The sequence below is a fragment of the Glycine soja genome, chromosome 8 (assembly GCF_004193775.1).
Source record: "Glycine soja cultivar W05 chromosome 8, ASM419377v2, whole genome shotgun sequence".
NCBI classification, from domain to species: Eukaryota; Viridiplantae; Streptophyta; class Magnoliopsida; order Fabales; family Fabaceae; genus Glycine; species Glycine soja.
In genome coordinates this window covers 5,775,295-5,792,841 of record NC_041009.1, presented here as the reverse complement: position 1 = coordinate 5,792,841, position 17,547 = coordinate 5,775,295, and the positions used below count along the sequence as shown (strand labels likewise).

The 17,547-nt window shown below is 33.8% G+C and overlaps 2 protein-coding genes across 2 annotated transcripts; one reads left to right on the top strand and one right to left on the bottom strand.

The window, feature by feature from the left end:
- Positions 1–7,322: 7,322 nt before the first annotated feature.
- LOC114421427 (L-type lectin-domain containing receptor kinase S.4-like) lies at positions 7,323–9,619 on the top strand. The gene has a single exon (XM_028387332.1). It carries the CDS (start codon positions 7,399–7,401, stop codon positions 9,457–9,459), a length of 2,061 nt encoding a protein of 686 aa, XP_028243133.1. The 5' UTR covers positions 7,323–7,398; the 3' UTR covers positions 9,460–9,619.
- A 165-nt stretch (positions 9,620–9,784) lies between these two features.
- Positions 9,785–17,023, bottom strand: LOC114421426 (dynamin-like protein ARC5). Its single transcript, XM_028387330.1, has 15 exons — positions 16,618–17,023; positions 16,036–16,545; positions 14,893–15,026; positions 14,702–14,794; positions 14,529–14,592; positions 14,159–14,207; positions 13,922–14,004; positions 13,126–13,283; positions 12,960–13,020; positions 12,220–12,282; positions 11,740–11,840; positions 11,226–11,283; positions 10,683–11,015; positions 10,239–10,403; positions 9,785–10,142 (listed from the first exon to the last, which is right to left on the bottom strand). The coding sequence occupies exons 1-15, from the start codon at positions 16,933–16,935 to the stop codon at positions 10,077–10,079; spliced, it is 2,256 nt and encodes a 751-aa protein (XP_028243131.1). The 5' UTR covers positions 16,936–17,023; the 3' UTR covers positions 9,785–10,076.
- Between the last annotated feature and the right edge of the window lie 524 nt (positions 17,024–17,547).

Below are 17,547 nucleotides of genomic sequence, written 5' to 3'. Positions count from 1 at the left end.
AACTTTCATCCGTCATCGTTAATAAAATAGCTTATGTGATATAGAGGGATGAATTTGCCACTGAAATGATTGTTAATATGGTCATTTCTAATTGTCAACATAGGAACATATTTGTCATATAATATTTTTTTGACTTTTCGTCTTCTGATTCCACTTCTGGTAATAGGAATGAGTAGATAGTCACTTTTGTCCCTAAATATGTAATTTGCTGACAAATGCGTCTCTGAAAGCTGAAAATACATAATTTAGTCCCTGAAAGTATAAAAAGTGCGACAAATATATCTGGTTGTTAACTTTTGTCCGTCACCGTTAATAAAATAGTCAAGTTTCGAATAAGTGAAATATGAGATATATTTATCTTTTATTTATAGTAGATTATGACTAATTATTATAATTTGAAAAAATTTGTAATGATTGATACACTATTACAATGTTTATTTTTGTGAATTGGTACAATGTTTATTTTCGATAATCTATTGTGATAGACAAATTATGATTGATAATTAATATTATTGTTATTATTATGTTTGTTTTAAATTATATTTGACAATATATTTTTTAAGTGATTATTGTAATGTTATGTTTGTAACGATAAAAAAATGACGAAAAATTATCTTAAAATTATATTTTACCCTTAAATGAAACAAAATTTTGAGTCTAACAAATTAGTCCAATAGAAACATACTGATATTTAGGTCCAACAAAAAATTACTGATATTTTCATCCAACAATGATAACTTATTGATATTTTGGTCCAATGGAACGAAATGATATTTAGGTTCAAAAAAAATTACTGGCATTTTTTTCAATAAAAAAAATAGTCATCTTCGTCCAATAAAAAATTATTGACATTTACGTCCAAAAATAGTATTTTATTGACATTTTCATCCAATCTAATTAACATGATCACCTTGGCAATCATTTCAATGACAAATTCGTCTTTCTGTACCACGTAGGCTATTTTATTAACGATGAAAAACAGAAATTAACGGCCGGATATATTTGTTGTACTTTTTACACTTTCAGAGACTAAATTTTATATTTTTATCTTTCAGGGACGCATTTATTAGTGAATTACACATTCAGGAACAAAAATAACTATTTACCCTAAGCTTAACTATTTAGTTTCACTTTATTTCAACATGTGTTAATATTATCCCTTTTAAGTTACCACTTTTTGAATTTTGGACTATGATCAACAGATAGTACCTCTTCAAAGTTTTATTTAAGTTCCTTATTTTAAGAGACTAATGTGACAATGCTATATACTTTCAATGATTCAAATGTCATTTTACCCAAACTAGAACCACTCATTTACAAATAACAACTTACTCTGTTCTATGTAAAAGATCACTGGATGTACCAAATTTTCTGTATGAAACACAGCCTTAATTTGTATTCTTCCCATCATTTCCCACCTTAATAGGGTGGTATTGAAGCATAGCTCTAAAGCAACAGTAATTTGACTAGTGAAGCTTTAAACGGCTGCATGTGAACTAAAAATTATTTTGTTGTTAGGAGTCAATTTTGAAGTGTCAACATATAATGGTTTTGGGGATCTGACTGAGAAAGAAGGAACTTGTAAAGTGTAGAATAATTCACTCAAGAATTCTTTCAAATCCACTTCAACATTAATCAGCAATAACAACCAATAAACAATTTTATTTTGACCGTAACAACCAATAATATATTGTACAATATGTGTGTTTGATATTTTTATTGCTTGGATCACCGCCAAGTTTGGACTCTGGCCGCTACATTTGTTGAGAAAAGAAGCAATGGCAAGCGTAATTTAAAATAGCAGTTAGGCCATCTTTATCATTCATCAAACCTTGTCGTGAAGACAAGACCATTAATAGTACTATTAATAGAACATGCTGAAAGCCAAGAACAAAAAATAACATATGCATGCTCTAAGGAAAAAAAAAAATGGGAGGAGAAGATCGTACATGTCTCATCAACATCTTGAGGTGTTAGTGTCATTGGTATTAGGTTGAAAGCGATCCAAAGTGCTACACTTGTTTGATTGACACCATGATTGTGTATGCATATCTCATACCTCCATCTAATGCTGAAATTTGGGCCGTGGATTTTGACCCACTTGACATACTTTGACTCACAAAAATACTCTAGCAGTGATAGCTACGCAACCATTATTACAACACAGGAATGTAATAGCTCCAATAACACCGGATTAAAATTTGAGTTCAATCAGAATGCACGGTCAGTGCAATTTTTTTTTACTCTCAACCAGTCAAAAATCACGTTCAGTATGACTTAAGGTAGTTAATATTAAAATCAATAAATTTATCATACATCATATTTTATAATTGAATTATACTATAATTTTGTAGGCACATTAGATTTTATCTTAAAATTTTGAAACTTGAGGGTAGTTTTGATGTTAAACCTTAAAAGTTGGATTCTTCACTATATAAGTATCTTTTTCCCCTATTAAAGTGTTTATAACTCTTATGCAATAAAAATAAAATAATTACAAGTGGAACATAAAAGACAGAAACTGGTCTTAATATTAATATTACTTAGAAGAAAAAAAAAACTATATTTGTCTTGCTACTTGCCTTAAAATTATTACCATAGTGACCAAGATGATCTTTTAATTAGTGTCCATCGCTTGCTCCGCGTCTATGGCTGCGTGTTGTTTAATTTGTACCTTTGAAAGTTGAAACATGCTGATCCGTTACAGGTTCAATAATAGGAAATTAAAGACTATTATCCACCACAGATTTTGAAGGAGGCAAAGGAAGAAAAGAGGTTGATTGATATGACATGGGAAAAAACTTAAAAGGTATGCCATGCGTTTTCCTTGTGGAGGGCATGTGTACCAACTTGAGAAAGAAAAAAAAACTGCTCTGTGCCAATATCTATAATCCTGCAGACAATTTTCCACTGTGTTTTCTTGAATTATCAAATATATTGGTTGTTATGTGTAGATAATGAAATTGAAATGATAAATAAATTCCAATGGTTCTCCTTTTTTGGTATTAATTAATATCATAATTAAATTGTTCAAAATAGGGCTAAAAGATGTTAGCAATGATTAAGTTTCAACATTTATACCGCAGCTTCACTTTGTTTTTAGTTTTGCCCAAATCATTGTAACGGGAGCGTTTGATTGCTTATTTGTGCACCAGTGTTAATTATTTAGAATAGACTCTTTGAATTAAGTTTTTGGTAGTTGTTATTGTAAATATTAGTTGTTAATTATTGTTGGTAGTTAAATTTAAACCCACAACTTTTTTTTCATTCTCTTTTCATTTCAGCAGCATCAGTTAATCTTATATCTCCTATGATCAAGAGAAAAGGTAGTAGGTCATGAACAAAACTTTTTTCTTTCAAACTCGATTCCTAATGCTTTATTCAATGAAAGTCCAAATTCTTTGTGCATATGTTTTGATAATTGATTAGGTTGTTATTAAAACCTTTTTTTGTGTATATGCATAATTTCTTCCATGTCAAATTTCTCCCAAATTTGCAAACGTTTGTTAAAATTGATAATAATTTTGTTTCTGGATAGAGTTTGCCTAACATACCTAAATTTCACAAGATTTCGTTGAGTGGATTGTGAGAATTGGTTAGGTCATTCATATATAACTCATTTGTGTAGGTTATAATTTTACTTGTTTTTTTTTTTTTATCGCTGATGTAACTATATTTAAAAAATAAGATATTTAAAAGATATCTTTAGTTGACTACAGATGGTTATTTTTTGGGGAAAAGAATTAAAATTTTATATAAAGTTGTCGTGACATTCAGTCTATTGTTTTTCGAAGGTAAAAATTGCAAAACTGTATTTGATAAGTTTGATATATGTTGACCCCTAAAGCCAGAGTGCTTTTAAGTGATATATTTTTAAGGTGTTGTAGTAGCAAAGAAATGAAGAACAGAATCAAAGGTATTTTTGTATTTTTCTGTGTAAAAAAGGATATTTTTATATTAAAAAAAAAATATATACCAAACGAAAATTAATAAATTTGTTATCTCGTTTAATTTAGAATTTTACTAATGAGTATGTGAATTTTATGTTTCAAGTTTTACAAATGTTAATACATGTATACTTTTTAACATTCTTTTTAATATATTTTTTATTATTAGATGAAAATTAATAGAAATTACAAAATTTTATTGGTATCACTTTTGATTTAAAGAGTTTTAATCAAAATTATATAATTTTGACACTTTTAATCCTTTATATTTTCAATTATATTATGTTTTGACTTTTTATCTTTTAAAAAGATTGATTTAATCCTTTAAAGTGCATCAAAATAATCATTTAAAAACAATTATTATTTTCGATTTTGAGATATGATTTTAAACTATTTTTTGACTGATTCAAGAAGTAAAACTTTTATATTAGATTTATATACATGAAAATAATAGAACTCAAATGTTGTTCAAACATAAAAGATCATAAGTATAATAAAAAATCATGTGAAAAGTAATCTAATGAGCAACCAAAAAATTAAAAAATCAAATATAATATTCTTTTTCAATTGTTTGTAAGATTTATTTTTTTCATGGGATTTTATCATTTTTAGGTCCTTTTTAAATTCAAATATCAATTTGATTCCATAGTTTTCTTATACATGAGTCAATAAATTAATATGAAATATCTTCTATAAATTAACTTATACATAAGCTCTTTTTTTCGAGAAACTTTTTTATTTTTTTTATTTTCTTTTTCATAAATATTTATGGATTTTTTTTTAAAAAAAAAACTCACGATTTAGCTAACTTCACAGCAAATCGATGTAATAAAGTAACATAACACATTTGTATTTGGTTTTTGTATGCTTTGATAGATGATAAAGGTATCCCTTTCCTTTTAAAATAGCTGCATCGAAAGAATTGAAACCTATGAATAAAGTTTAATGTGAGCTTTGGGATTGAGAAATTGGAAGAAATAAAATTTATTTATTTTCAACGTCTCTAGAAATCTTCAAAGCTTCCAAGTGGGGTCTAATTTATAACTCGGTTAGCCCATTTGTATCCAAAAAGCCATACATTGGGGTCAGCTATTCCTCTTTCACATCGAAGCAATTGAAAAGACTATCTGATTTGAACATAATTATAATTATGCGTTTGACATTAGTTGTAAATTGGAACATAGAAGATGATTTCAATCATAATTTTTTTGTAATCATGCAAATATCAACTTGATCATGCAATTAGAAGCAATAATTTGTCTCGAGGAACCTAATTTGCTCACATAGCTCTTATTCCACAGTGTTCTTGTTATTCTTAACTAATGGGAATTTGCCTCCGTTTAAAGCCTTCTAAACAAGTTGTAAGTTGTTAATATAAATATCCAATTGCTATCGATTTAGGCATTTAGCTACCTTAAATGGATAAGGTTGAAACTAACTAGAAAATTGTAAAGGAGAATTGGAGAAACAATTCATTGAAGGAAATGACGTGAATACCACCCCTTTCTGGTCAACATTTGAATATCAACTTGTCCAACCCATTTGTGCATGGTTTCAGACTCAAGCTCCATAGCTGCCACTCCCCAGTGGTAATAATTCATTGAAGAGTCATAACTTCTTTTTTTAAAACAAATTTAATCCAATGTTTATCGACGTTCAAGATTATAACTGCCTACGTATGAAGGTAATATTGTAATGTCTTCTTACGGAATGTTGTAATGTCATTGTCACTTATCTTGTTTTTTTTTTCCTTTTTTCTTCTTCTCCAACACTTAATCCACTATAATAAAAGGATATGTTAGTGCATGTTTGATTTCTTAGAAATGACGTGACATGTATTCTAATACAAATTCAACTGATATATACAAAATGAACACAAAAATAAAAATTCTAATTCGTTGATAAAATTACACTTATTTCCAACAAATATTTGCGAGGATAACACTTTTACTATAATTCTTTAGATAATGAGAGGTTTAGATGTACAATTGATAAGTTACTTTATTACTAGTATTATTTACGATCTATAGCTATTATAATGGTAATACACACTTTTCATCTCTATATATTTTAAATTGTTTCTTCGCTTAACTAGTATTATAAACTATATCACTATTATATTTTAACATCATATATAAAACTATTTCATTATTTACATATAAAGTCTAATTTTAAAATAATTATACATTCTCATTTTTTATTTAACTTTCATTATCTCTATTCTATTTTATTTTTAGAAACATATAGAGAGGCACGTTCCTTGTTTCTCACCACCTATTTTTACTCATTTCTTCTCTGTTCCTATTCAACTAAATACCTTTCTTCCTCACTTTATTTCCTACATATTTTCACTCATCCATTTTATTTCCATCCATCTTTGATCTATGAGCTTCTACCGGGTCAGGTTTCTCTCTCCAGGAACATAAGGCCCGTGATCCTAGAAAATTACTGTTGCCTGGTTTCGGTACAAAAGAACATCTGACACTTGAATAACCATACTGCTATTCCAGAGGTCCCAGATGGATTTAACGTGCTTGCTAATCTAGGACTATATGTATATGGATTCAAGATGTTGGTGTGTGTGCAAACACACAAGTATAAATAATTCATCGACTATTTTGTTGTCTACTTTAAACCATGTGTTCCTCTCAGAGTTTCTAGGTAGCAAGTCGCTTGAATTTGGCAGATGCAGAATCAAATTTGAGGATATTTATCTTATTAGGAAGAAAGTTCAAAGTAGTAATAAACCAGAAGTTTAACTGAGTTTTAACTGAGTATTTTAAGAAATTAAAATAGAAATTATTGAAAAAGAGTGACAATAGATAACAACAAAGAGTGGTAACACTGTATTAGGCACTTCTCACTTAGACTTTATCTTGTTTATATAAGTATTCAAACGTGATTGATTAAATTTGTATAAGTAATTTATGACCATTTTGTACATTTTTTAATTTATTAAATCGCGCTGTTAATTGTTCTAGATGGTCTTCACATACATGTTTTACCGGTATCCTACAATAATCACGTGATCAAACACGTGTTATCTTTTTCTTAAAAGGTTTTATTTCAATTCTAACTTTATCCCTTGATATATTCATTTTTAATCTTATATTTTTATAAGATACATTTATTCTTTTTCTCACTATTCTAATGAGCTACACTTAATATTTTTTTACTTCAATAGATTTTTATTTTAGTACTGGTAGGCATATTTCCGTTACAAATCATGTCTGAAGCCTTTCTTTTCTTTATGTTTATTTCATTAATATCATTCTGAGTTATAAAAATGATACTCACTTCCAAGGTGTATAATTCCAAATGCAGTATTTATAGGCTCTTTCTGCAATGCTGGCGATGCTGTGTACCACCAAAACTCCAGAGAAATTATAATCCCTTTCTCAGAGTGCAGTGGTCTTATCTTTTTCAGCAACCAAAAATCAACTTCACAAACATGGCAATGCATGCATTTGGCATCCTTTTGGGTGTTCTTTACTCTCTCTTGAGCTTTGTATCCTCAGATATCAATTTTGTAAAATATGGGTTTAGGCAAGCAGGCTTGAAAATGGATGGAGCTTCTTATGTGAGGCCGAATGGCATACTTACCTTGATAAATGATTCCCCCAAAATCCTTGGCCATGCATTCTATCCATCTCCTTTGCCATTCAAATCTAGCAAAAACAAATCCATTGTTGCAACCTTTAGCACTACCTTTGTGTTTTCCATTGTTCCCAAGTACCCAGAACTTGGTGCACAAGGCTTTGCATTCGTCCTAATATCCACCAACAAACCAAAAGGGTGCCTCATGAATCAATATTTAGGCCTCCCAAATGTGACAAGTAGTCTAGAATTCTCAACCCGGTTCCTAGCCATAGAGTTTGACGGGATACAGAACCTTGATCTTCATGACATGAATGATAATCATGTGGGGATAGACATATCCAGCCTCGTCTCTAACATATCTAAGCCAGTGGCATACTACTTGTCAGATCACAGCAAGAACATTTCTTTCAGTCTGAAGAGTGGAAAACCCATTCAAGCATGGGTTGATTACAATGAAGGAGAGATGTTGATGAATGTTACAGTTTCTCCTTTTGGCATGCCAAAGCCGTATTTTCCTTTGATATCATTTCCCATAGACCTATCCTTGGTGTTGAATGACTACATGTATGCAGGTTTTTCTGCTTCCAATGGTTTGCTGGTAGCTGAGCATAATATACATGGTTGGGGCTTTAAAATCGGAGAAGCAGCACAAGAGCTAGATAAATCAGCTGTTCCACTTATTGGGTCAAGTACTAGTACTTCTAGTAAGGTGGTGCACAAAAAAGACTTTGCAGTAGGTATCACTTTAACAAGTGCAACTCTTTTTATCTTGACAGTTATAGGAGCTTTTCATGTCCTGCGCAGATTAAGAAATGGGGACGAGATATTAGAAGATTGGGAACTTGAATTTGCCTCCCATAAATTTAAATATTCTGAGCTCCATTCAGCTACAGGAAAGTTTGGGGATAGCAACCTTATTGGGTATGGAGGATTTGGTAAAGTCTACAGAGGAGTAATCGCAAGCACAGGACTAGAAGTAGCTGTAAAGCGAGTTGCTCCTGATTCAAGGCAGGGAATCAGAGAATTTGTTTCAGAAATAACAAGCATGGCACAACTAAAGCATAGAAATTTGGTGCAGTTACATGGGTGGTGCAGGAAGAAGGATGAACTCCTCATTGTTTACAACTATGTACCAAACGGGAGCCTAGACAAGCTTCTGTTTGAAAATGAACATCAAAAGAAGAAACTACTAACTTGGGATCAAAGATACATGATCATTACTGGTGTTGCTCAAGGGCTGCTGTATCTCCATGAAGAATGTGAACTGCAGGTTGTTCACAGAGATGTAAAGCCAAGCAATGTCCTTATAGATGAAGATCTCCAACCAAAGCTTGGCGATTTTGGTCTTGCAAGGACTTACGAGCATGGAATTAATCCACAGACAACGAATGTTGTGGGAACACTAGGGTACATGGCCCCTGAGCTCACAAAGACTGGGAAAGCAAGAACAAGCACAGATGTATATGGGTACGGCATACTCATTTTGGGGGTAGCATGTGGAAGGAAGCCAATAGAGCCACAGAAAAATCCTGAGGAACTGATATTGGTAGACTGGGTTAGAGAACTACATCACCAAGGGAAAATCAGCAGGGCTATTGACCCCAGTTTAGATGAGTATGACAAAGATGAAGCTCGGCTTGTGCTTAGTCTTGGGTTGTTTTGTGCTCATCCCAATCCTGATTACAGGCCTAGTATGAGACGGATTGTCCAGTTCCTTCTGGGAGAAACCAGCCTTCCTCCGCTTCCTCCTGACATTCACTGTGAAGATCCAACAGCAATAAGAAAATGCCCAAACAACTTTGCAGATGATTCAGGCTCTTCAAGTTCTATGGTGTCTTCATCAAAATATTGTAGTCTTACATGCTTTGATGAGGTGGTCTCAGCTACTGAAGCCACTGGGTTGTCTTCATAGATATGGTTGTAAATAACAAAGCATATTAAAGAACCACATTGTTTTGGATAATGATATCTCTACTGAGGGAAAGCAATCCCAAATTGTGCTCATTCTATGATTCTATTATCCATGATTTTTTTATATATATAAATATAGAAAACCACTCCCCTATATACCACGTTTTATTCATTTTTGAGGTGGATAACAGGCATATTGGTCAGTCCAAATCTTTCATAATCACAACCTAGTTTAGGGCTAGAATCAACAGCATACATGCCATGATTACTGATTCAACTCAATATGTGCTGATCCAATGTAATTTGCTTCTGTTAACTTGTAGGCATATCTTAAAATTATTCTTGAAACTCTTGAAAACCAGATATTTGTATGTGTAACATTCAATAATAAGAAATTCTAACCCACAATCTATTCTACAAGCACAGGAACTGACTTGAGACTATTTGAGGAAAAAATATTCAGTTAACTACAGCAAAGAGTCCTCATAATGAACATCTAGTCAACCTTCTTCTACAATAAGCCATTATGTAAGCACGAATATAGGAAAATGAAAAATCATAAATCTATAAACCTCACGCCTTTTTCAATTGAAAATTATACTCAGCAGTTCCAGCAGCTCACATGGTTTGATTTTGAATTAGCTGCTCATGTATCATTCTAAATTTCTCTTTGAGCCTCTTGATCTGTAAAACCAAAAAAAGTTTAACATTATGGACAACAAAGTTAGCATATCTGGAAATTGTTCATGAGAAAACCATGTTATATGAATTAAGAAATACCCTTTTCAGTTCAATTTCTGTCTCTCTCTTTTGCTGCCCAAATGAGTGCTGCAGATTGGTTATGTCAAAAACATTATCCAGGTCATCTTGAAAAGCAGATTCTAGGTCTTCCCGGAGAAGAGCAGGCAATTTGTCCACAATGGGCATCAAAAGGAAACAATTGAACTGCAAAATATTAGGTATAAGTAGTGCATAAAAGATAGAAGAAAAAAATGGTGTGAGAATTCTAAATTATTTTATTTTTATCATAATCAATAGCCCCAAATTAATGTATTGTTAGTGTCTTGACATATTATTATCTTGTAGTTGTTAATTGTAATCAACCTGAACAACAAACATAAAATTTGAAAGAATGAAAAAAAATACATGTAAAAGCAGGGCAGGAGGAAATTCATAGGCCAACCACAAAAAAGCATAAATGAACAAAAAAGAAACATCAGAGACCTTTAATTCTGTGGAAACCAAGAAATATTCTCTAATGCCATGAAATATCTGTTGTACCAAGCCATAAACAATTCTTTCAGATGAAGGTGCAAGCCGCCTATTCCAGAGTGTACTATCTAGAAGATCAGCAAGCTTTGTTTCTGTTGTCTGAATGGATGAACTAGAATCAGTGCCAGAGGCCACATGGCTGAGTTTTACATCCGGTTGTGACTTTGTGTCTTCTTTCTCATGTGCACTTGTTTGTGATAGAACAGTTGCTGTAGGATTATTACAAGCATTGGAATGTTCTGTTCCACCAAATGAATCTAAGAACTGACGTAACCCAGCCCGACTCTACAAAGTTGACAGTGACAATAGAATGAAATATAAAATGAGCCATGAAAACTTAGCTTAGCAGATAATATATTATTCATTTGCTCTTATAGTTTAAGTGGTGGATATAATTATACAAGCCTAGCTAAAATTCAAAGTAGGGAGCAAGATACTTTCAAAATGCAGCATACCAAAGCATGTCTCTGTAAATGCCCCTTAAATCAAGTATACCTTATTGTGGAGAGACCATGAAACATATCTTGTGGTGCTTACCAAGTCCTCCATACATCTGTAGCAAAGAAGCATGGAAAAATGGAATTTAGAAACTAGCAAATTAACAAGCTGCAATGCTAATATTTAACAGGTATTATGAAAAGGGATAAATTATGGATGAGAATGCGAAGATGAAACATATATGATTCGTGGTTGCAAAGTTAAGTTTGGCAATATTATCACATCACATTTGGTACAAATCAAGTTCATTTTTTAAGATCAAGGGAAAAAAATGCACCCTAATATCAAAAAAGAATAAGCGTGAAAAAAATTAAGCGGAAAACACAAAATCATGATATAATGCAAGACTTCCATACATTACACTTGATGTTCTCTTTTAAAAGCCAAATTATGCATCATATTCCTCATACTCAAATTAAGCCCATGATTATTTATTTTGTTTTTTTTCATTAAAGACTCATTTGCCATATGGAAACAAACTTGTAGCAAATGGGGACAAGTGGTGGTTAACTTTTCACGGCATGATTTTTCAGTAGATTCTGCAAAGTTGTTGAAGGCAGAGGCAACACGCCTGAGGAACACCTCATGGCCACTTAGATATTCACTATCTTTCTGTCAAACAAAATACATAAATAAAATAAATTTAGGAAAATGACAAACAAATAATTGCACAAAACTCTTAGGATATTGCAAAAGCATAAACAACTGATTCATAAAAATTGTCAATAACAGACTATCTCAAAAGCATAAGCTATATACACCCCATGAAAGAGCCCTTCAAAATTGAATAACTGATAATGAGCAGACCCACCCCTACCTTGTGCTAAAATGCACTTTTATTTAGAATAATAGGGCCGGCAAGGATCAAACTTTAGGCAACTTGCTCGTGGATACTCTTGATATCATGTCAAGAACTAGGTATCCTAAAAGCTGAAGCTGTTACGCTAAGATTCAAATATTTTATATCTTACAAAAAATCCAAAGAGAATACCTGAAGAAGAAAAACAGAGATCGGAAGCAATCTCTTGAGTATATACAACAGTCTGGACCCCAACTGTGTCAAGAATAGAGAATTAATCAATTAGTTAGACTTGGAATATGAGGAAAAGTGAATATTTATTTTTCTGATAATTCAAAGAGTACAACAAGGATCACTATTTATACAGCTTTGATCATAAAAGCTATGCTATAATTATTGGTGGCAAATCAAACCTGATTACTATAAATAAGGAAACCTTGACCAATCAATCTAATTAAATCATGTTGGGAGGGGAATATCCATCTTGTGTGCTCTCAAGGTCCCCGACAAAGATTTGTCACTGCTTTCGACGGGGACAACTTCGTACCAATATCATGGTTACAAAAAAAAATCTAATTAAATCAGTACGAAAAGAAATGATGCACATGTTTCATATTGTATACATGTAACAACACTCTCCCTCAAGCTAGTGAATGAATATCTAATATCTATCATTCCTAGCTTGGCAGTAAGATCTCAAAATTGTTCTGCAGGTAGTCCCTTGGTTAGAACATCTGCCAACTGACCTCCAGAAGGAACATATGCTATCTCTATAAGGCCATTGTCTAACTTTTCCATAATGAAGTGTCGGTCTATTTTTATATGTTTTGCCCTATCATGCTAAACCAGGTTATGAGCAATGCTACTGATGAATTTGTTGTTGCAAACAAGCTGCATCAGAACGTCATACTTAATTTTTTAGCATTAATCACCTGATGAAGAAAAGGTTCAAATGTGTCACGAGCCTTCGCAACAGCAATTACACAAGCAGTCCTGGTTACTCAAAATAAAAATTATTTTAACATTTAACAATTAGTAGTATACAAGAATGAATAGGTAAAATACACACAAGAATGAATAGGTAAAACACAGAATTACCTAGAGTAGTTTGTTCCATCATGAATGTCTTCAACTCCACATGCGTTTACAATTTCTTCCCGAGTAATTGGGGGACACTTGATTCCTCCAACCAAAAAACGAAATTCAGCCATTGCCCGATGATATTGTGCACCACCATAAAGACGCATCCCTGCATTCTGTATGCGTGGATAGACTGGCTTGTCAGATTATAGAGACAAAGTAAACTGAAAATATAGGACTGTGAAATGTATGTATTATTTATGTATACGGGCATGACCAATGAAATCAGAATCCCGTGTATAAAAGTGTTTTCAGTAGCAGCAAGAAGACAAATCTCTCTTGGGTCCCAATTCTAAATTCCAGCTCCCCCCCCCCCCCCTTTCTACCTCCCCTACCCTGCTTATACCTCAATTCTGTAACAAATTTACCCCCCACACTCCCTCCCATCTACTGCCAACTAGCCAGTTAGTTGAGCCATTCTCTCTCCTAGGTGCATTGCTCCTTTTAACTCTCCCAACATACACCTTAGTGGTGGACTTTGGGCCTGTATCATCATATGTTTGCTAAACAAGATTCTGAGAACATGTTCACCCACGCACAAATATAAAATTCTTACAAAAGTAGTAATTAACAGACATAACTCCATAGGTTATATAAATGAAATCATCATCCAAATGAAAAATAAAATGGCAATTATGAGTGTTTTTAATAAAGGAAAATAGTAAAATCAAGAGTAGTTAGTTTGTTATCCTGTCCTCTGCAATGAAAAACTAATGCAGCACATAAGTACAGTAAAGAGTAGGCCAAAACTTACAGGTATTAGCTTGTGAGGGAACTGAACACCATCAGCACCGATAAATGCACCTCCATTAATTCGTTCGTCTTGCAGTGTTTCACCTGTAAAAACAATAAATAAAAAGTCAAGCAATTTATTTGCCAAGGGAAAGGGGATATCCAAACATGGTAAACTTGCTTTTCAATTACTGTGCATTATCTACTGTTGAATAGCTTATCCATAAAAAAGAGCTAAGGTGAAAAATAGGAGATTTACCAAACTTATCAGGAGGTGCAACAACTGTCCCTTTAAGCAACAATGACAACTGCATAATAGAAAATATGCAAGTGAGGGAGGAAAATATAGGAGTACATCTTCAAGGTTCATGCATTGTGTATGAACTCAAACAGCTGGAAAAAATTAATTAAAAGCATGCATATGCAACTCCATATTGAATAAGACAGACAAACAGTTCTGCTCCACAAGCTAAACATTCCAAGATTAAATGCCCCTTCCCTTGGTAGAAGTTCTAATATCCACCAACAAAGTAAATTTACCCAATAAAGAAGGGTCAGATACAGATACTGACAATAAAAATGAATGTATGACTATTAGAGTATAATATATAGAAAGCATATTAAGAAACCTTGGTCAAGAACATATCATGGAAGGCTCTTCCTTTCTCCTTCAGTTTGGCTTCATCAAGTGTGCTGTGTATAATGTGAAAAAAGAATAAAACAAGTGATGAAAGGAAGATAGATAACAGTTATACTATGCAGATCAAGTACAACAGAAATAGTTTTTAACTTTAATACATACCTCAATTCTTGATTAATGTCACTTAATTTCCTTGTCACACTCCGGTACTCCTTCTCGAGAAGTGGAATGATCAATGGTACATTATTTATATACCTAGCAGGATCATTATTAAGGGCTCAGCTATATATAATATATAAAAAAAAAAAAAAAAAACCAGACAAACATAAAACCAAACTGTAATGTATATGAACCTCTTTTGTAGCAATTCTTCCAGAAACAGCCTAAGTTTGCTCACGCCTATCCTACTCCTTTCCTGCTTTGACAATGCCCTGCCCAACTTCTCCTCCAAAGATGCAACATCTTCTATCTCTCTGAAGCAAACCGCCTGCATCCATAAGTACAACTAAATAGATCAAGGAAATGAAATTCTCAAGTATCAATACACCAAACTTCTTAACTCATAAATTATGAATTCCTCCAAGGGAATTACAAACAAATAAAGAATGAAATCTAAGGTCTAAGGCAGTGGCATTATTCTGTTTATTTATTATTTGTTTTAATTACATTTTTAGTCCCTTAAGTATCATGATGTACAATTTTAGTCTTCTAGGTTGCAATTGCACCAATTAGGTCCCTCTATCTCAATTTCATTCAATGTTTAAGTCATTAATTTGCTCGAGATGGAAAAAGAAATTTATTTTCTTGTTCATTGTTGTTATATCATAGCCACCTCTCTAGGTCATTGTAATTCATATATTATGTGTTTCTTAGCTTATACATTGTATTTACTCATTGTCATGCCATGTCAGCTAATTTTGTTAGTATAATTGCATGGAATCGTGACAGGGAGACTTGATTGTAAATGGGAGAAAACTTGAGGAAGCAAATTACTGTAATTGAAACATGGGGACCAAAATGGCATCTCACGATACCTGATATACTAAAAATGTACTAGTTACCTCTTTTACCACATTATCCGCTATTTTTTTTAGCCATTGGACAGGCATGTAAAATAATGTAATAAAAAAAAAGAAAAAATGGTATACACTCGCAGAAAAGAAGATAATGCACAATACTTTTTTTTTTGTCTTAACCCTCTGATTTATCGGACAAAAGAGACCCTGACTAATCCGAAATTCGACTGGGAGAGAAGTAAAATCTGAATAAGAATTGTTTCTGTCAAGGACTCAACTCAAGCAGTACCCAGGCGATTCAACCTTAACTTCACACATTAACCACTTATGCTCATTCACTTGATTATAATGCACACATACTTGACACCCAAAATATTAAAACGAAACAAAATAAAAAGCAACTTGAAGGGAAAATGAGAAATCCTAGAGAAACCATATATATATATATATATATGAAGGGAAAAGGAGCATAGGCTTAACCTGTTTGAACTCATCATTGGAGCTATGGAGATAACCACTTCCACACCCAACTCTTCCAGAAGGCACGGACGTGAAGAACGGAGAATCACCAAGAATGCAGCCGTCGAGCGTCGACGGCGGCGGCGAGAGGAAGACCTCAACATCAGAAGGACGTGCAAACTGAGGAATCCTGGTGTCCAGCTTGGTGGACACGATGACTGTCCTGGCCAATTCGGGATCGACCTGCATGACGACGCGCCTCGTGGTGGCGTTGCTCCAGTCGCTGCAATCTTCAAGGCAGAGGATGATGAACTCCTTGTGCTGCATCTTTTCCCGCACCAGCGACTCCACGGCACGCGCCTGCGCCTGCAGAGCACGGTTCTTCCGGCCCGGAGCCGGCGCGATGAGGCCGGGAGTGTCGATGATGGTGAGGTTGGGGCAGTACTTGTATTCAACTTTGATGATGATTTCTTTGGCAGAGAATTGGCTCGTGTCCTGCTCCAACCTCGCATTTTCCGCTTCAATATATGCCTGCAATGCAATTAAGTAACTAGTTTAAATCAGTTAAGTTCTTACTAGTCAATGCGAGATTAAGGTGTGGACCTGGATTTGGGGGAGGGATTTATGGTGGGAAAGAGAAGGGTCGGAGTCGGAGACGAGGTGGCAGGAAGGGGACTCGCATTGAGGGTCGTATTTCATGTGGAGGGTGATGGGGCGGCGGGTTTTGGTGCCGCCGCCGACGTGGTTGAACTGGAAGCCCATCAGGGCCTCGACTAGGGCGCTCTTGCCGTCGGTCTGGTGGCCGACGACCAAGACGGCGGGGGCGTCGAAGGGCGTGTGCAAGTCCTGGGCCAGCGCGTGGAGCTCATTGTAGCCTTCGTATAGCCTCCACTCGCGCTGCTCCTCCTCCTCTTTTTCCATTTCCCCGCTCAATTCAGATAAGTGCCCACCACACAACACACTGCTTCATTGTGTTTTACTTTTTTGACTATTATTCTATTCTGTGTTCCAATTTGTTATTTACGATTTTACCCCCTATAGTAATATGATGGACTGTATCTTTGTGCCCTAAATTCCCAAGTGGCGGGAAGAGGGAGCCGTGATTGGATGCGTCACCAACAGTCAAAAGAGTAGCTGCGTCATTCACGTGGGATGCTTGTCTCTCTGTATAGAAATCATTAAAGCAAACCAAAACAATATTCTTTTTATATATAATACAATTGGATTAATTATATTTCGAGTTAAATTCGATTATGAGTTCAAGAGATTGGATTTGATGTATGTATGTAATTGTATATATAAATCAACTTACTCAAGTCACTTATAGTATGTTCGGTAAGCATTGGGAAACCTTCAAATTCAAATTTTTTTCACCAACCAAAAAAAAAATAGACACTTGCAAGTTACAACTCTTTAAATTCGATGAAGAAAAACAAGTGGTAGTTAAAATATTATTTGTGACATTCCCTTTTAGATTTTGCTGATGGCAATTCTCAATAAGATATGCGTGATCAACATATATTACTAGCTGCT